General features: G+C 39.2%; 1 protein-coding gene across 2 annotated transcripts in view; it reads right to left on the bottom strand.

The window, feature by feature from the left end:
* ric1 (RIC1 homolog, RAB6A GEF complex partner 1) overlaps positions 1-14,168 on the bottom strand; it is a 107,570-nt gene that overhangs the window by 76,282 nt on the left and 17,120 nt on the right. For both annotated transcript variants that reach the window (XM_034191640.1, XM_034191641.1), the window contains exon 2: positions 5,577-5,684. In XM_034191640.1, the coding sequence (XP_034047531.1) occupies positions 5,577-5,684 (108 nt within the window). The remainder of the gene's footprint in view (positions 1-5,576; positions 5,685-14,168) is intronic.

Here is a 14,168-nt window from a genome sequence, read left to right as displayed (position 1 = left end):
CTGTTAAGTCTTCAATTTCCATACCATAAGTCAGAGCAAGATCTAAGATATGATTAAAGTGGTGGGTGGACTCATTTACATTTTGAGCAAAGTCAATTGAGTCTAATAATAGATTAAATGCAGTGCTGAGGCTGTCATTCTCAGCATCTGTGTGGATGTTAAAATCGCCCACTATAATTATCTTATCTGAGCTAAGCACTAAGCCAGACAAAAGTTCTGAAAATTCACAGAGAAACTCACAGTAACGACCAGGAGGACGATAGATAACAACAAATAAAACTGGTTTTTGGGACTTCCAATTTGGATGGACAAGACTAAGAGTCAAGCTTTCAAATGAATTAAAGCTCTGTCTGGGTTTTTGATTAATTAATAAGCTGGAATGGAAGATTGCTGCTAATCCTCCGCCTCGGCCAGTGCTATGAGCGTTCTGGCAGTTAGTGTGACTCTGGGGTGTTGACTCATTTAAACTAACATTCATCCTGCTGTAACCAGGTTTCTGTAAGGCAGAAAAAATCAATATGTTGATCAATTATTATATCATTTACTAACAGGGACTTAGAAGAGAGAGACCTAATGTTTAATAGACCACATTTAACTGTTTTAGTCTGTGGTGCAGTTGAAGGTGCTATATTATTTTTTCTTTTTGAACTTTTATGCTTAAATAGATTTTTGCTGGTTATTGGTGGTCTGGGAGCAGGCACCGTCCCTACGGGGATGGGGTAATGAGGGGATGGCAGGGGGAGAGAAGCTGCAGAAAGGTGTGTAAGACTACAACTCTGCTTCCTGGTCCCAACCCTGGATAGTTACAGTTTGGAGGATTTAAGAAAATTGGCCAGATTTCTAGAAATGAGAGCTGCTCCATCCAAAGTGGGATGGATGCCGTCTCTCCTAACAAGACCAGGTTTTCCCCAGAAGCTTTGCCAATTATCTATGAAGCCCACCTCATTTTTTGGACACCACTCAGACAGCCAGCAATTCAAGGAGAACATGCGGCTAAACATGTCACTCCCGGTCCGATTGGGGAGGGGCCCAGAGAAAACTACAGAGTCCGACATTGTTTTTTGCAAAGTTACACACCGATTCAATGATGCTGCCTTCATATAACCACCTTAGATGCAGATTACTAACAACACTCAGAAACTATTTAAAAATAACAGAAAACTGGAGTCAATTCCTTAAATTCCATTTTTATACAGTTAAAAAACCCCAAACAAACTGTTATCCAACAAACAGATGAGCAAAAGCACCAACTGGATTAGTGCCTCTACTGCACAATTATCCTTACAAGCTTTTCTTCATATAATACAACTAATTTATACACAAGCTGCCCCAAGGTGCTTCATACGCATTTTAAGCTTAACTGCAATGGGTTCGTGTGTAAACCTGTGACTCTGAACTTAATTTCACCATTCAACTGAAGTAAAATGGACTGCATTTATATAGCGCTTTTCCATCTGCATCAGATGCTCAAAGCGCGGGGGGGGGGGGGGGGGGGCATCGTAAGGCCATTCAACTGAAGTGTCACAGTGTAACATAAAATGCAAAGGAATTAGTGCTTGTTATGTCAAAGTAAAAGGCTGCTGAAGGAAGTTTGTGATGTAGTGCAGGGACAAGTCACGTCTGAATTCAAAAGCATTTCATTCATTTTGAACTGAAAAGGAATGGCACTGGGACACAAACTATGTCAGATTCTGGAAATAAAACACCAGTTGCTTTACTGGTAGACAGTTCAAATTTCAGACTCAACTGTGGGGTCAGTTAAGCAGCTTGAGCATTAAAAAAGGAAAAAAAAAAAAAAAAAAAAAAAAAAACACCCTAAAAAAGCATTTCCCATGTGCGGAGTTGAATGATGTTACTATGAAGATGCTTGAATATAATTTCATGCAGAAATGATTTCACACTGCATTCCGAGGCTGTACAATATCGAGAACACAAAGGATTACAAAAGGAAATGAAGGGCATCAGAGGGCTGATGGACACCCTGCACAGTATAAACACCAGAAGATAAATGTACGAGTAAATAAACATATTTGTAACAGTGTTTTTGATTTTGTATGACTACATCTCCCTTTTGATCATCCATCTAGACTTTATATATATATATATATATATCACCCCAATAGAGCGCTTCGCTCTCAGACTGCAGGCTTACTTGTAGTTCCTAGGGTTTGTAAGAGTAGAATGGGAGGCAGAGCCTTCAGCTTTCAGGCTCCTCTCCTGTGGAACCAGCTCCCAATTCAGATCAGGGAGACAGACACCCTCTCTACTTTTAAGATTAGGCTTAAAACTTTCCTTTTTGCTAAAGCTTATAGTTAGGGCTGGATCAGGTGACCCTGAACCATCCCTTAGTTATGCTGCTATAGACGTAGACTGCTGGAGGGTTCCCATGATGCACTGTTTCTTTTTCTTTTGCTCTGTATGCACCACTCTGCATTTAATCATTAGTGATCGATCTCTGCTCCCCTCCACAGCATGTCTTTTTCCTGGTTCTCTCCCTCAGCCCCAACCAGTCCCAGCAGAAGACTGCCCCTCCCTGAGCCTGGTTCTGCTGGAGGTTTCTTCCTGTTAAAAGGGAGTTTTTCCTTCCCACTGTAGCCAAGTGCTTGCTCACAGGGGGTGTTTTGACCGTTGGGGTTTTACATAATTATTGTATGGCCTTGCCTTGCAGTATAAGGCGCCTTGGGGCAACTGTTTGTTGTGATTTGGTGCTATATAAAAAAAAATTGATTGATTGATTGATACATATACATATACATATACACACACACACACACACACACACAGTGGGTTGCAAAAGTATTCAAGCCACTTGGAATTTCACAGATTTAATTTTTTTTGTGCCATTTCAAATACAAAAAGTAAATCAGGCTTCTCAATATTATTATTATTATTATATATCACATCGTCATTATGGGGTATTGTGTGTAGTATTTTGTAGTTTTTTTAACCATTCTGTAGTAAGGCTGCAACATAAAATGTGGAAAAAGTGAAGCGCTGTGAATACTTTCTGGATGCACCGTAGATCCCCAACAATCCTGAACTGTACTTAAAAATCAGGTCAGCATTTAAGGGCAAAGGTGAATTTGTCCATTTATCCTTATGTAGACTTCCACTGTTTTTCCTCTGAGTTGGCTGAGTCACAGTCTTTGTACAGCTGTCAGCAGAGGACAAAGCTTGATCATAATGCAGATAAACAAGTAAACTTCAAGCATTCAACTATCAGAATCTGACCCTTTATTGATTCAGCCACCCAACAAATACCAAATTCTAACTGCCAGTTATTGTGCCAGACAGAAGTGCACTTATAACAACAACAACAACAAAACGCATTATCCTAAAGCACAATGTTAAAAGTTCAATGTTTCAAGTTGTTAGGAGGACTCAAGATGGTCCTTAATTCCCAAGCGCCTTCCATGGCAGCATCCTGACATCGGTGCGAGTGTGTGTGTGAGAGCGAGAATGGATGAATGTGAAGCATCACTGTAAAGGGCTTTGAGCTTCTGATTCAGATGCAGAAGTGCTATATAATTGCAGCCCATTTACCGTTTAAAATAATATTTTTTTTTCCACTGAATTTGTTCAAATGCTTCTGTCACAAACAAATGAATTATTTTCCTTTCTCACATATAGCTTTACAGGTACTTGTAGCACCCAATAAACCCACTAATCTCACACAGCTACACACATGAGTAGTGCACAAGAACTGTGTTAAGACTGCCATGGGAAATCTAACCACATATGTGGGGCTTGGAATTACAGTTAAAAAAAGAACAAACTAAGGTTTATGGGAGCACAGCTGTACTTTGGTTTTCCCCTTTGTAGCGTTTGCTAAGTTCATTCTGTTGTTATGTACCTCAGCAATACAAAAAAAGCTATGGCTGTGCTTTTTAGGCAAGAAGAATACTGATAAAATCTCACTGCTCATGGTTAATAACCAAAGCCTCTTCTGTGCATGAAAGCAAATGGAATGCAGTTTGAATGTCAAAATAAAGTAACTGTGGCACATCATATAATCAGTAACAGTATAATAGTTTCTAGTCTATGCCAAACCAAATATTTTCAAAAAGTTCCTGGAAAACAGACAAATTAGTTTTAAAGGTTCAGATTTAACAGCTGTAACGTCCAAAAAACGAAATGGGAATCGTTCACTAATTGTTAGCGGCCAAACACATCATCGCTGACCGTCGGTTCAGCATGCACGTGAACCGTGGATTAATTGCAAAGATTACAACAATGTGATTATGTGTCATTGTAACTTGTTTTGAAAGTGATAAATAAATTTCGAAGCAGCTGCTGTAAAATCACAGTCTCAGTGGAAGTTAAAGAAGCTGCATGTACACGTCGTGCAGGCATGACCGCAGCCTGCTTGAATACAACAATTAAGCATTTTATTTTAAAATATTATATAAAACACTGGCCACTTTGTTTTCATTTTTCATTCAGGACCACAGGCAAGTGTTCCTCGTTTTCATTGCTCATTAAGCTCTTTAAAAAAAGGAATGCAAAGTCGTATTCCGCTTTCTTTTTTTTTTCCCTCTTTCTTTTTTTGGCTGATCTGAGAACGATTCGATCCACAGCCTAAGAAACCCTTTCTGATCCAAACTGTGGGTTTTATGATCCATAACTACTACTTTGTCTTTCGGCTGTTCCCGTTAGGGGTCGCCACAGCAGATCAATCGTTTCCATCTCACCCTGTTCTCTGTATCTTCCTCTGTCACACCAACCACCTGCATGTCCTCTCTCAGCACATCCATGAACCTCCTCTTTGGTCTCCCTCTTCTCCTCCTGCCTGGTGGCTCCATCCTCAGCATCCTTCTCCCTATATACCCTGGGTCCCTCCTCTGCACATGTCCAAACCATCTCAATCTCACCTCTCTAACTTTGTCTCCAAACCGTCCCACCTGAGCTGTCCCTCTGATATGTTCATTCCTAATCTTGTCCATTCTTGTCACTCCCAAAGAGAATCTCAACATCTTCAGCTCTGCCACCTCCAGCTCTGCCTCCTGTCTTTTTGTTAGTGCCACTGTCTCTAAACCATACAACATAGCTGGTACCAGTCATACTACCAACATTCAAAGTCCCCACTCTCATTTCCACCCTTCTAGTTTTCTTCTTCTCCCGCTGTTCGTGGCAACGTTTTCCTCCTCTTCTTCATCGTCGTCGTCTTCGCCCAGCAGTAGCCCAATTTCCACCGGCACCCTGTTGGACAATAGCACCGGTGGTGGACGTTGTTAACCCGGGACGCGACCGATCCAGTATGGGAATTCGATTCTGAGTCTGCATAGTTGGGTTGGCTTGTTTTACGCCGGATGCCCATCCTGACGCAACCCTCCTCATTTATCCGGGCTTGGGACCGGCACTCAGAATGTACTGGCTGCACACCCCATGTGGCTGAGTTGGGTTTTATGATCCATAACACCCCTATTAAATGTCCTAATCTTTGCAACATTATAATGAAAACTAGACAACATTGTCTTTACAAATACAGCATTTGTGAAAACAGGATTTGACTGATTAATCCACTTCAACAAATGTAATAACATAAACACAACGTGAGTTGAAGGATGTCCACTTACAGCCACTGCTATCATGGAATTGTCTGGTTTCCATTCTGCTTTCTGGTAGAAGCCAAACTGGGCAGCCGCCTTTGCAGACTCAATATAGCTGACAATCAAAACGCTGGGCTGTGGGTGGAGAACATGGATCAGTTTAAACATCCTGCATGTCACACTGTTAAACTAACAGCATTACAAACTTAAGCCTGGTTCACACGACAGGAATTTAAAATTATCTTTAGGTTTCCAAAACCTGAGAGACCACACACGTGAAGATAAAAAAAATCATAGATCTAACGGTTTTGGTCGTACAGTGTGTGGTGTTCAGCCACATGGTAAGGATAACAACACCACACACGAACAGATTTCACACACGAACATTCCTAGCTCAGACAGGAAATCTCGCAAAATCTCTCAAGATTAAAAGTGAATTCAGAGTAAACAAATGGAGATACTTTGTGGACTATTTAAAACAGAGGGGGGAAAAAATGATACAAAAAGAAAAAGGTGTTCTTTAAAGGAGTAGAGACAGCGCGACCACCAGACTTTCTGGTAAGTCAGAAGGGCTGTTTTGATTTTCCTTTCCACTCCGTACGTCCGTCACCTCGCTTTTTGATTGGCTACACGTCACATTCAGCAGGCTGTGTGTTTGTTTGTGGTCGGAGGACACCACACACGCTGCGATATCGAGCCAAAAAAAATCCAACATGTTGAATATCCACAATTTGCGATCAGAGCGCTCCTGACGTCCTTCCGAGCAGATCAGAGCGCTCTTAACACATCACATACAGCAGGAATATTTGATAAGATTATCTTTAGCGTCATTACGATTGCTAGGGCGTCCTTAAGATTGTTAGAAGGGGAAGATCGGGTCCGATGTCGGCCTAATTATACTGCCGTGTGAACCAGGCCTTAGCTGTTCAAGTGTGTTAGCGTGCACTTTTGTAATGTAGCTCAAGTTTTCATTGTGTCTGCACTGTATGTGTATACTGCAGCCTAAAACAAAGAAAAGGAAAAAAAACAAACAAAACTTTTGGCTAGTTGGTCACCCAACTTAAAACATATACCCTCTTCCTCTCACAGTCATAAAAGCAGAATAACTTAAATTCTAAATAAACAAAAATATGTACTGACCATTTAACGTTTTCACCTTTTTTTTTAATGCAAAGCAGCTTCCAACCCCCTGCACTTACAGTGGGACATGCTAACAAATTAATATAACATGAAAACCAGGAAACTGTACACTTCACAGCTGTGCTCAGATAACAAAAGCACAGAAATAGCTCATGTAATTCCAGCTACTGTAATGAGAGAACAGGTATGAGGCACTTCTTCCTTACAGTACTGATTTTCTGAACAAAAATGGAACAGTATATATAGTATTATTATAGTAGTATAGTATTATTTTAATGAGCTACATCACTGTACAGCCACTGCAAGATGATGGCAATGTCACACCATTTCCTTTGTTCATTTAATGTACAAGTATTCCATTTACGCATTCTTCCGTTGCACTGGCATCCCGCCCAGGGGTAGCTGTTGACTCTCATCAGCTTTATGCTACAGAATCACAAGACAAGCACTCATATCTACCCAAATGCTTTTGGAATTGATTTGAACATCGTATTGCACTGCATCATCCCTTGAATTTTGTATACACTGTGCCTACAAAACACACACACACAAACACACACGAGCTTTTATGTTTTGTTTTTTTTCTTATGACATTAACACAAACTAGAGCACCGCACTCAACAAATGCAAACCTCCAACACTAGTTTCCAATTCCACAAAATTTTACCTTGGAAAAAATTTTCAAGGTTAAAGTCCTGTTAGAAGTGGCTTTTTATAAGCTAATGTAGATGTGATCAAATGTCACGAGTATGAATTTAGTTCATGCACTTGAATCAAAGTGTTTTGTTTTGTCAGGGTTTTGTTTTGTTTTTTTGGTTTTTGAATTCTTTTTCAGATAATTTCACAGAAGAGTTAAGAGTTTTTTTATTATGTAGGGATGGGTGTCGCAGACCGAACGGCCCACCCCTAAAAATCGGTCCATCTTTTGCATCTGTGCATGCGTCATTTCGGACCACAACAGCACATCTGACGCGGAGTCTCTTCACCCAAAGCAATCAAATGGATTAATGGGATTATTAACCATGAGATGATAAAGGTAAAACCTCTTAAATCATTCTAAAGTCAGTTTTAAGCAGAAACGAGGCCATTTTAAGCAGAAACGCGACGAAACTCCGTGACGCTTTGAAATGACAGACGAGCAGTCAACGCATCAGCTAACAGCTGGTTTAGCAGCAGCGCTCTGATCGCCACCTTTTATGATGAAATAATGCTGAATTTATGTGGAAATGATTGTTGTACAAAAGCTTCAGATATCTGTCGCTGAGATAGATGATGACTGGAGTGCAGTTTGAAGCAGAAATGAGGTGTTAATCCATGAGCCACGTCAAGTGACAAGTGACAAAGTTTTTTATTCGGCACACAAAATATTCAAATAGAAAAAAATTAACAATTCCACAAACACAGGCAAAAATAGTAAGTCCGAAAGGGTGTGGGCTGAAGCAAAGCTTATTAGCGCCCACCCCTGCTAGTACAAGTCCAACAATTCTAATCAGTCATATTTACATAAGAACAAATTCACTACTACATGTCGACACACAGACATACACATCAATATACTATTCACTTATAATTATATTTATATAGTACCAGATCACAAGAAAGTCGAATCAAGGCACTTTACGCCAGTAAGGACAAACCTTACCAACCCCCAGAGCAAGCACTAGGCAACTGTGGTGAGGAAAAACTCCCTATAAGGAAGAAACCTCAAGCAGACCAGGCTCTTGGGGGTGACCCTCTGCTTGGGCTGTGCCATATATACCTATATACATACGTATATACTTTACAAACATAAATATATACATATATATACATACATATACACAGTCACTTATATACATATATACCTACCCATATCTATATATCTACATACGCATATATATACCCACACATTCAAATATACAATAAGTCCCACTTATAAATTGAACATTCCCTATAAATCAAATTATATTTGCTTCTTTATGATACTTAGACATGATGTTCTTTTTGAGTAGTTTCTTAAATCTTACTAAGGTACCACTCATTATAACCTCTGTTGAACATTTGTTCCATTTCCTCACCCCAACCACAGACACACAAAAACCCTTTACATTTGTTCTTACTGGCGGTTTCATAAAAATTGCACAACCTCTTAAACTATATCTGGATTCCCTCAATCGGAACAGACTCTGGACATGTCTTGGTAAGGCTTGGTTTTTCGTTTGAAACAAAGTTTGAATTGTAATGTAATCGACCAAATCTATGAATTTTAATAAATTTAAAGACACAAATAGAGAATGAGTTGGTTCACGATAATGTTTATTGCAGATGATTCGTATGGCTCGTTTTTTGCAAAAGGAATATTAGATTGGTATTTGATTTGTAAGTGTTTCCCCATGACTCAACACAATGTGTCATATATGGTACCATCAGAGAATGATATAAAATAAGTAACCCTTCTTGCGGCAGTAGGTCTTTGGCTTTATACAAAATGGCTATAGTTTTTGACAATTTTGATTTCACATAATTTATATGTGGTTTCCAGCTAAGTTTATTATCAATTATAACACCTAAAAATTTATTCTCTGTTACTAACTCAATTTCCTTATTGTTTATAGTTAAATTTTTACATTTGGGTGCCTGTTTATTTGCAAATATAATACATTTAGTTTTCCCAAGGTTGAGTGACAACTTATTAGCGTCAAACCAAACCTTAAATTTTTCCAGTTCTTTCTCCACTATGTCCAGAAGCTGTTCAAGATTTTCACCGCTACAGAACACAGTTGTATCATCTGCAAAAAGGACACATCTCAGTGAACTCGACACCCAACTTATATCATTTATATAGATTATAAACAACAAAGGACCCAGCACTGAGCCCTGCGGCACCCCACATGTGACTTCCCTGAGTTCAGAATTTGTATTATTGAATTGAACATACTGAAATCTGCCTTGTAAATAACTAGCTATCCATTCGTATGCCAGACCTCTGATTCCATATTTCTGCAGTTTAGTTAATAGCATTCCATGGTTAATTGTGTCAAACGCTTTCTGTAAATCAAAAAAAAAAAAAAACACCTATTGTGTATTTATTGTCAATTGCAGTTGCTATACTTTCCACAAAGTCCATCAAAGCATGTGATGTAGTTCGAGACCTTCTGAATCCATATTGTTCTTCACAAATGATGTTATGCTTCAGTAAATAATCATTTAATCTTTTAGCAAATATTTTTTCCAAAATTTTGGAAAATTGTGGCAGGAGTGATATAGGTCTATAATTAGAAAATGTGTGTTTGTCACCAGTTTTAAACAGAGGAATTACTTTGGCTATTTTCATCTGAGAAGAAAATTTACCAGTACTTAGTGACATATTGCAAATATAATTGAACAGTTTTACTATACAATCAACTTTTTTTAATAAAGCCATATCCAAATTATTAAACTCAGTGGATTTCTTACTTTTTGAACCATGAACCAGATCAAGTATTTCCCTTTCATGAGTACCACCAATGAACATTGAAACAGATTTGTTAAACGTTGAATTATTTACCCAGAAGTTATTAGTTGATGAGTCAATTTTACTGGCAAGATTTTTACCCACATTAACGAAGTATTCATTAAAGTGTTCAGCAATAGACTCGTCGTTATCAATCGTGATGTAGTTGTTACGCTGAAAAAAATGAAGGATAATCTCTAGTTACTCTATTCTTTTTTACTATTTCATTTAATATGTTCCATGTGTTTTTGATGTTATTTCTATTTTTGACAAGTAACTCATAATATCTTTTTTTACTGAGTCTCATGATATTGATTAACTTATTCTTATATGTTTTATACTTACTTTCAGCTTCCTTAGTTCGTAGTTTTATGAATTGTTTATATAGTACGTTTTTCTTTTTACATGCCCTCTGAAGCCCCTTAGTTATCCATGGTTTGTTGCTATATTGATTTCTATATATTTTGTCAACAAATGGACAGTGTTTATTATACAAACTGGAAACAATGGAAATGAAAGCAGCATATGACCTGTCAACATCATCAACAAAAACATCCGACCAATTCTGACTTGATAAATCCTCCCTTAAATTATCAATTGTTTCAGGTGTTACTTTTCTACTCATGAATTTGATATTGCTTCGATACTTACAACAACCCTCCAATGCAAAGACTGAGAAAACTGGCAAGTGATCACTGATATCACTGACCAGTAGTCCCCCACTAAGATTACCGGATATAGTGTTAGTTAAAATATTGTCAATGAGAGTTGTTGTATCCATAGTTATTCTGCTAGGATGAATGATGGTTGGAAACAGTCCTAAACAGTACAAGGTGTTTATAAATGAGGTAATTTGTGGATGATTGTTAGGGTTTAAAAAAATCTGTATTGAAATCTCCACAGACAAATAAATGCTTATTTCTGTTGATTTTGTTGTACATTCCTAAGATAATGTCTTCAAAGGTGTCAATATTTGTCCCAGGAGCTCTGTAAATACAACTAACAACTATGTTTTTGGAGTTTATAGATGTAATTTCTATGGTAACAAATTCCATGATGTTGTCCACTGTAAATGACATGTTGTTAATGAGTTTACAGTTATAATCTGACCTTACAAACAATGCAACGCCTCCGCCCATTCTCGTCTGCCTATTAACCAGGAACAATTCATAACCATCAAGATATACCAGATCTTTATTATCCTCATTTAACCATGTTTCTGAAATTGCAATAACTGAAAAACTTTTTTTGGATGTTTTCAAACAATCATTAATAGTGGACAGATTACGAGAAAGACTTCTGCTGTTGAAATGTATAATTGAAAAATCTTCATCATTGATTTTATAATTTTTGAATTGTTCTTCTGAAAAAGGTATCAGGATCATTTTCAGATTCGAAGGGGTGGTTAGCAGAGTTATTATAATTAAATGTATCTAGACAGAGCTCCTGGGCAGAAATAAACGAATCATTATCCTTAGTCATTATGTCTCTCTTGTCTCCGGGTGTAGATGATGTGGATGAGTGGGTTGCTCCAGTCTGCATCATGGTGCTGTGATGTGTTTGAGTCCTCATACCTATTGTTCATATTTGTCCAGCTCCTCGATGTTCCTTATTGCCATGACTTTTTCTTGTTCTGGTGATCCGTTCAGTTTGATGAATATTTTACAGTTTGAAGTCCATGTGTGCTGGATTTTTCCGTGTTTCTTTAAGAAGCGTGCTTTCCTGGCGATGTCGGCGTTCCGTTTGGTGAGATGTTCATTGATGAATACGTTTGTCCCTTTCAGTTTTCTTCCTTGTTTTAACAGTGCTGTTTTGTGTTTTCTGTTGATGAATCTCATGATGACGGTTCGTTTATCACCGTCATTTCTCCGGGGCAGAGGGTGGCACGCTTCAATGTTATTTAAATCCATTTCTATACCTTTTAATAGGAGGAAATCAGCAACCTGTTTTTCCACGGAGCTGACCTCCTGTTCACTGGGCTCCCCTCTGCGCTCATCTGTTACCGCCTGTGCGTAGGACCGTGGTTTGATGTGAAGACCTGTGATGATGACGTCGTTGATTCTGGTGTACTGCTCCAATTCAGCCACTCTATTTTCCAGCTGCACCAGACGCCGGTCTTTCTCGGCGTTCTGGAGCCGTAATGCCTTCACCTCCTCCACCAGATCCATGATTGATTTCTGTTGCTGTTTCACAACAAATCTCCTCTGATAGAAAGTCCAGAGATTTTTTAATATCGTCACCTTCCTCCGCTGTCAGAACCTTCTTAGGCCCCATGGTCGGCTTATGGGCTGCTTGACGATCGCCGATGTTAACAGCCTGCGTTGTTTGTCACCGGGATGGATCTGCGCTGCACTGGTGCCGCGCGGCCTCAGTGTTTCCACGCTGATGGATCCGCGGTGGCTGCACGAGGCCTCAGGGAAGCGGCACTCGTGACGCACGGCTTCAATGACGCAGCGCGCAGCCTCAGTGAATTCACCACGTTGGGCGGGCCTCGGATGTTGTTGCTGTCCAGTCACGGGGCTAAGTTGCCGGTTGAGGTGGTATTCCCACTGTCCGGGTTGGCAAACACCGGCGTGGCAAATGGCAACTACAAACACCACCTCTGAAAACTCAGGTACAAACTTTTTGCAGCTCGCTCTGACGACACGCAGCTCTGACTGACTGACGCAGCTCTCTCAGCTCTATCTGGACTGATAGAGCTGAGAAAATGTGTAAACGGACGTCATCAGGGGGGACTGATTTTTTGGGGGACCAATTTTTTGGGGGACCGCTCGGTCGGCGACACCTTCTTTTTGAAATGATTTGATCTACTGAGACTGATAATCTTTTTGCTTAACAATTCCCTTATCGGTCCTTCAGAGCAGCCATTGTTTTTGAGGGTGTTTGTCGGGGAAATGATCATTTCTCCACATTGATTGTAGACCCTGCAGTGGGTCTGTAATCAACCACTTCTGTAATGTCTCTGCTTTGAAACTTGAACCAATGAAGCAGTGATCCAACCCTCTGCTTTGTTGATTCTCTGCTTCACTACTTTTCAGAAGTGGCAACTCCTCTTCTTAAGTCCTCTCAAAGCCATTTAAAAATGTCAATCATGAGTCACTTTTGTGCTGATTAAAGTCACGAACTGGGACTCTTCCCTTGTCGCAGGCAAGAAACGAGAATCGTCCTCCGTTCTGTTTAACCAGCTCCAAACGCTGCACCGCTTTCTGCCGAGTCAAGTTGGAGTCTGGCTGGAATTAGTAAGTTTCAAAGTGGATCACCGTTTTAAATCAAATGACACCTCTTTCCAAACGTTGCAATACAAACAATCAACTACAAACGACCAAAACTTTTTCCTCCTAAAATGAGACGTACTGCGATCTTTATGAATTAAATTGATGCTGACGTGCAGCGCAGCCGGCTTGGCTCAGCTCAGAGGTATGGAGTTAGATTTGTGCCATTGATGTCTCAAAGGAAATGCTTTTGATAAAAACTACAGATTTTGTTTATTTCTATATATGTCCAGAGATCAAGGATCCAGTGACCAATTTCATATTTATTTACTTTAAGACTGAAAATGTTGACATAGAAAACCTGTAAAGCCTTTTTTTAGTACACAGAAAATTCACAGGAGGTATTGATAAAGGAATCGATAAGGCATCGGATCGATAAGCAGAATCGATAATGGCATAGATAGATAAAATCTTATCAATACCCATCCCTATTGTCATGTGCACAGTAAAAACAGGCAGTTATGCCACACAATGAAATTCTTACTTTGTTCATTCTCCCTGGAAAATTTGCAGGTAGCAAGTTCACATCAGATGATTTAAAGAAAATGAAACCCATTATAAAATACAAATTATTAGACTGAAGAATGTATTATACACACTACTTAAAGGATGTACAACCCCAATTCCAATGAATTTGGGACATTGTGTGAAATGTAAATAAAAACAAAATACAATGATTTGCAAATCCTCTTCGACTTATATTCAATTGAATACACCACAATGACAAAATATAAA

The sequence above is a fragment of the Thalassophryne amazonica genome, chromosome 17, assembly GCF_902500255.1.
Source record: "Thalassophryne amazonica chromosome 17, fThaAma1.1, whole genome shotgun sequence".
NCBI lineage: Eukaryota > Metazoa > Chordata > Actinopteri > Batrachoidiformes > Batrachoididae > Thalassophryne > Thalassophryne amazonica.
This window is presented reverse-complemented; position numbering and strand designations above follow the sequence as displayed.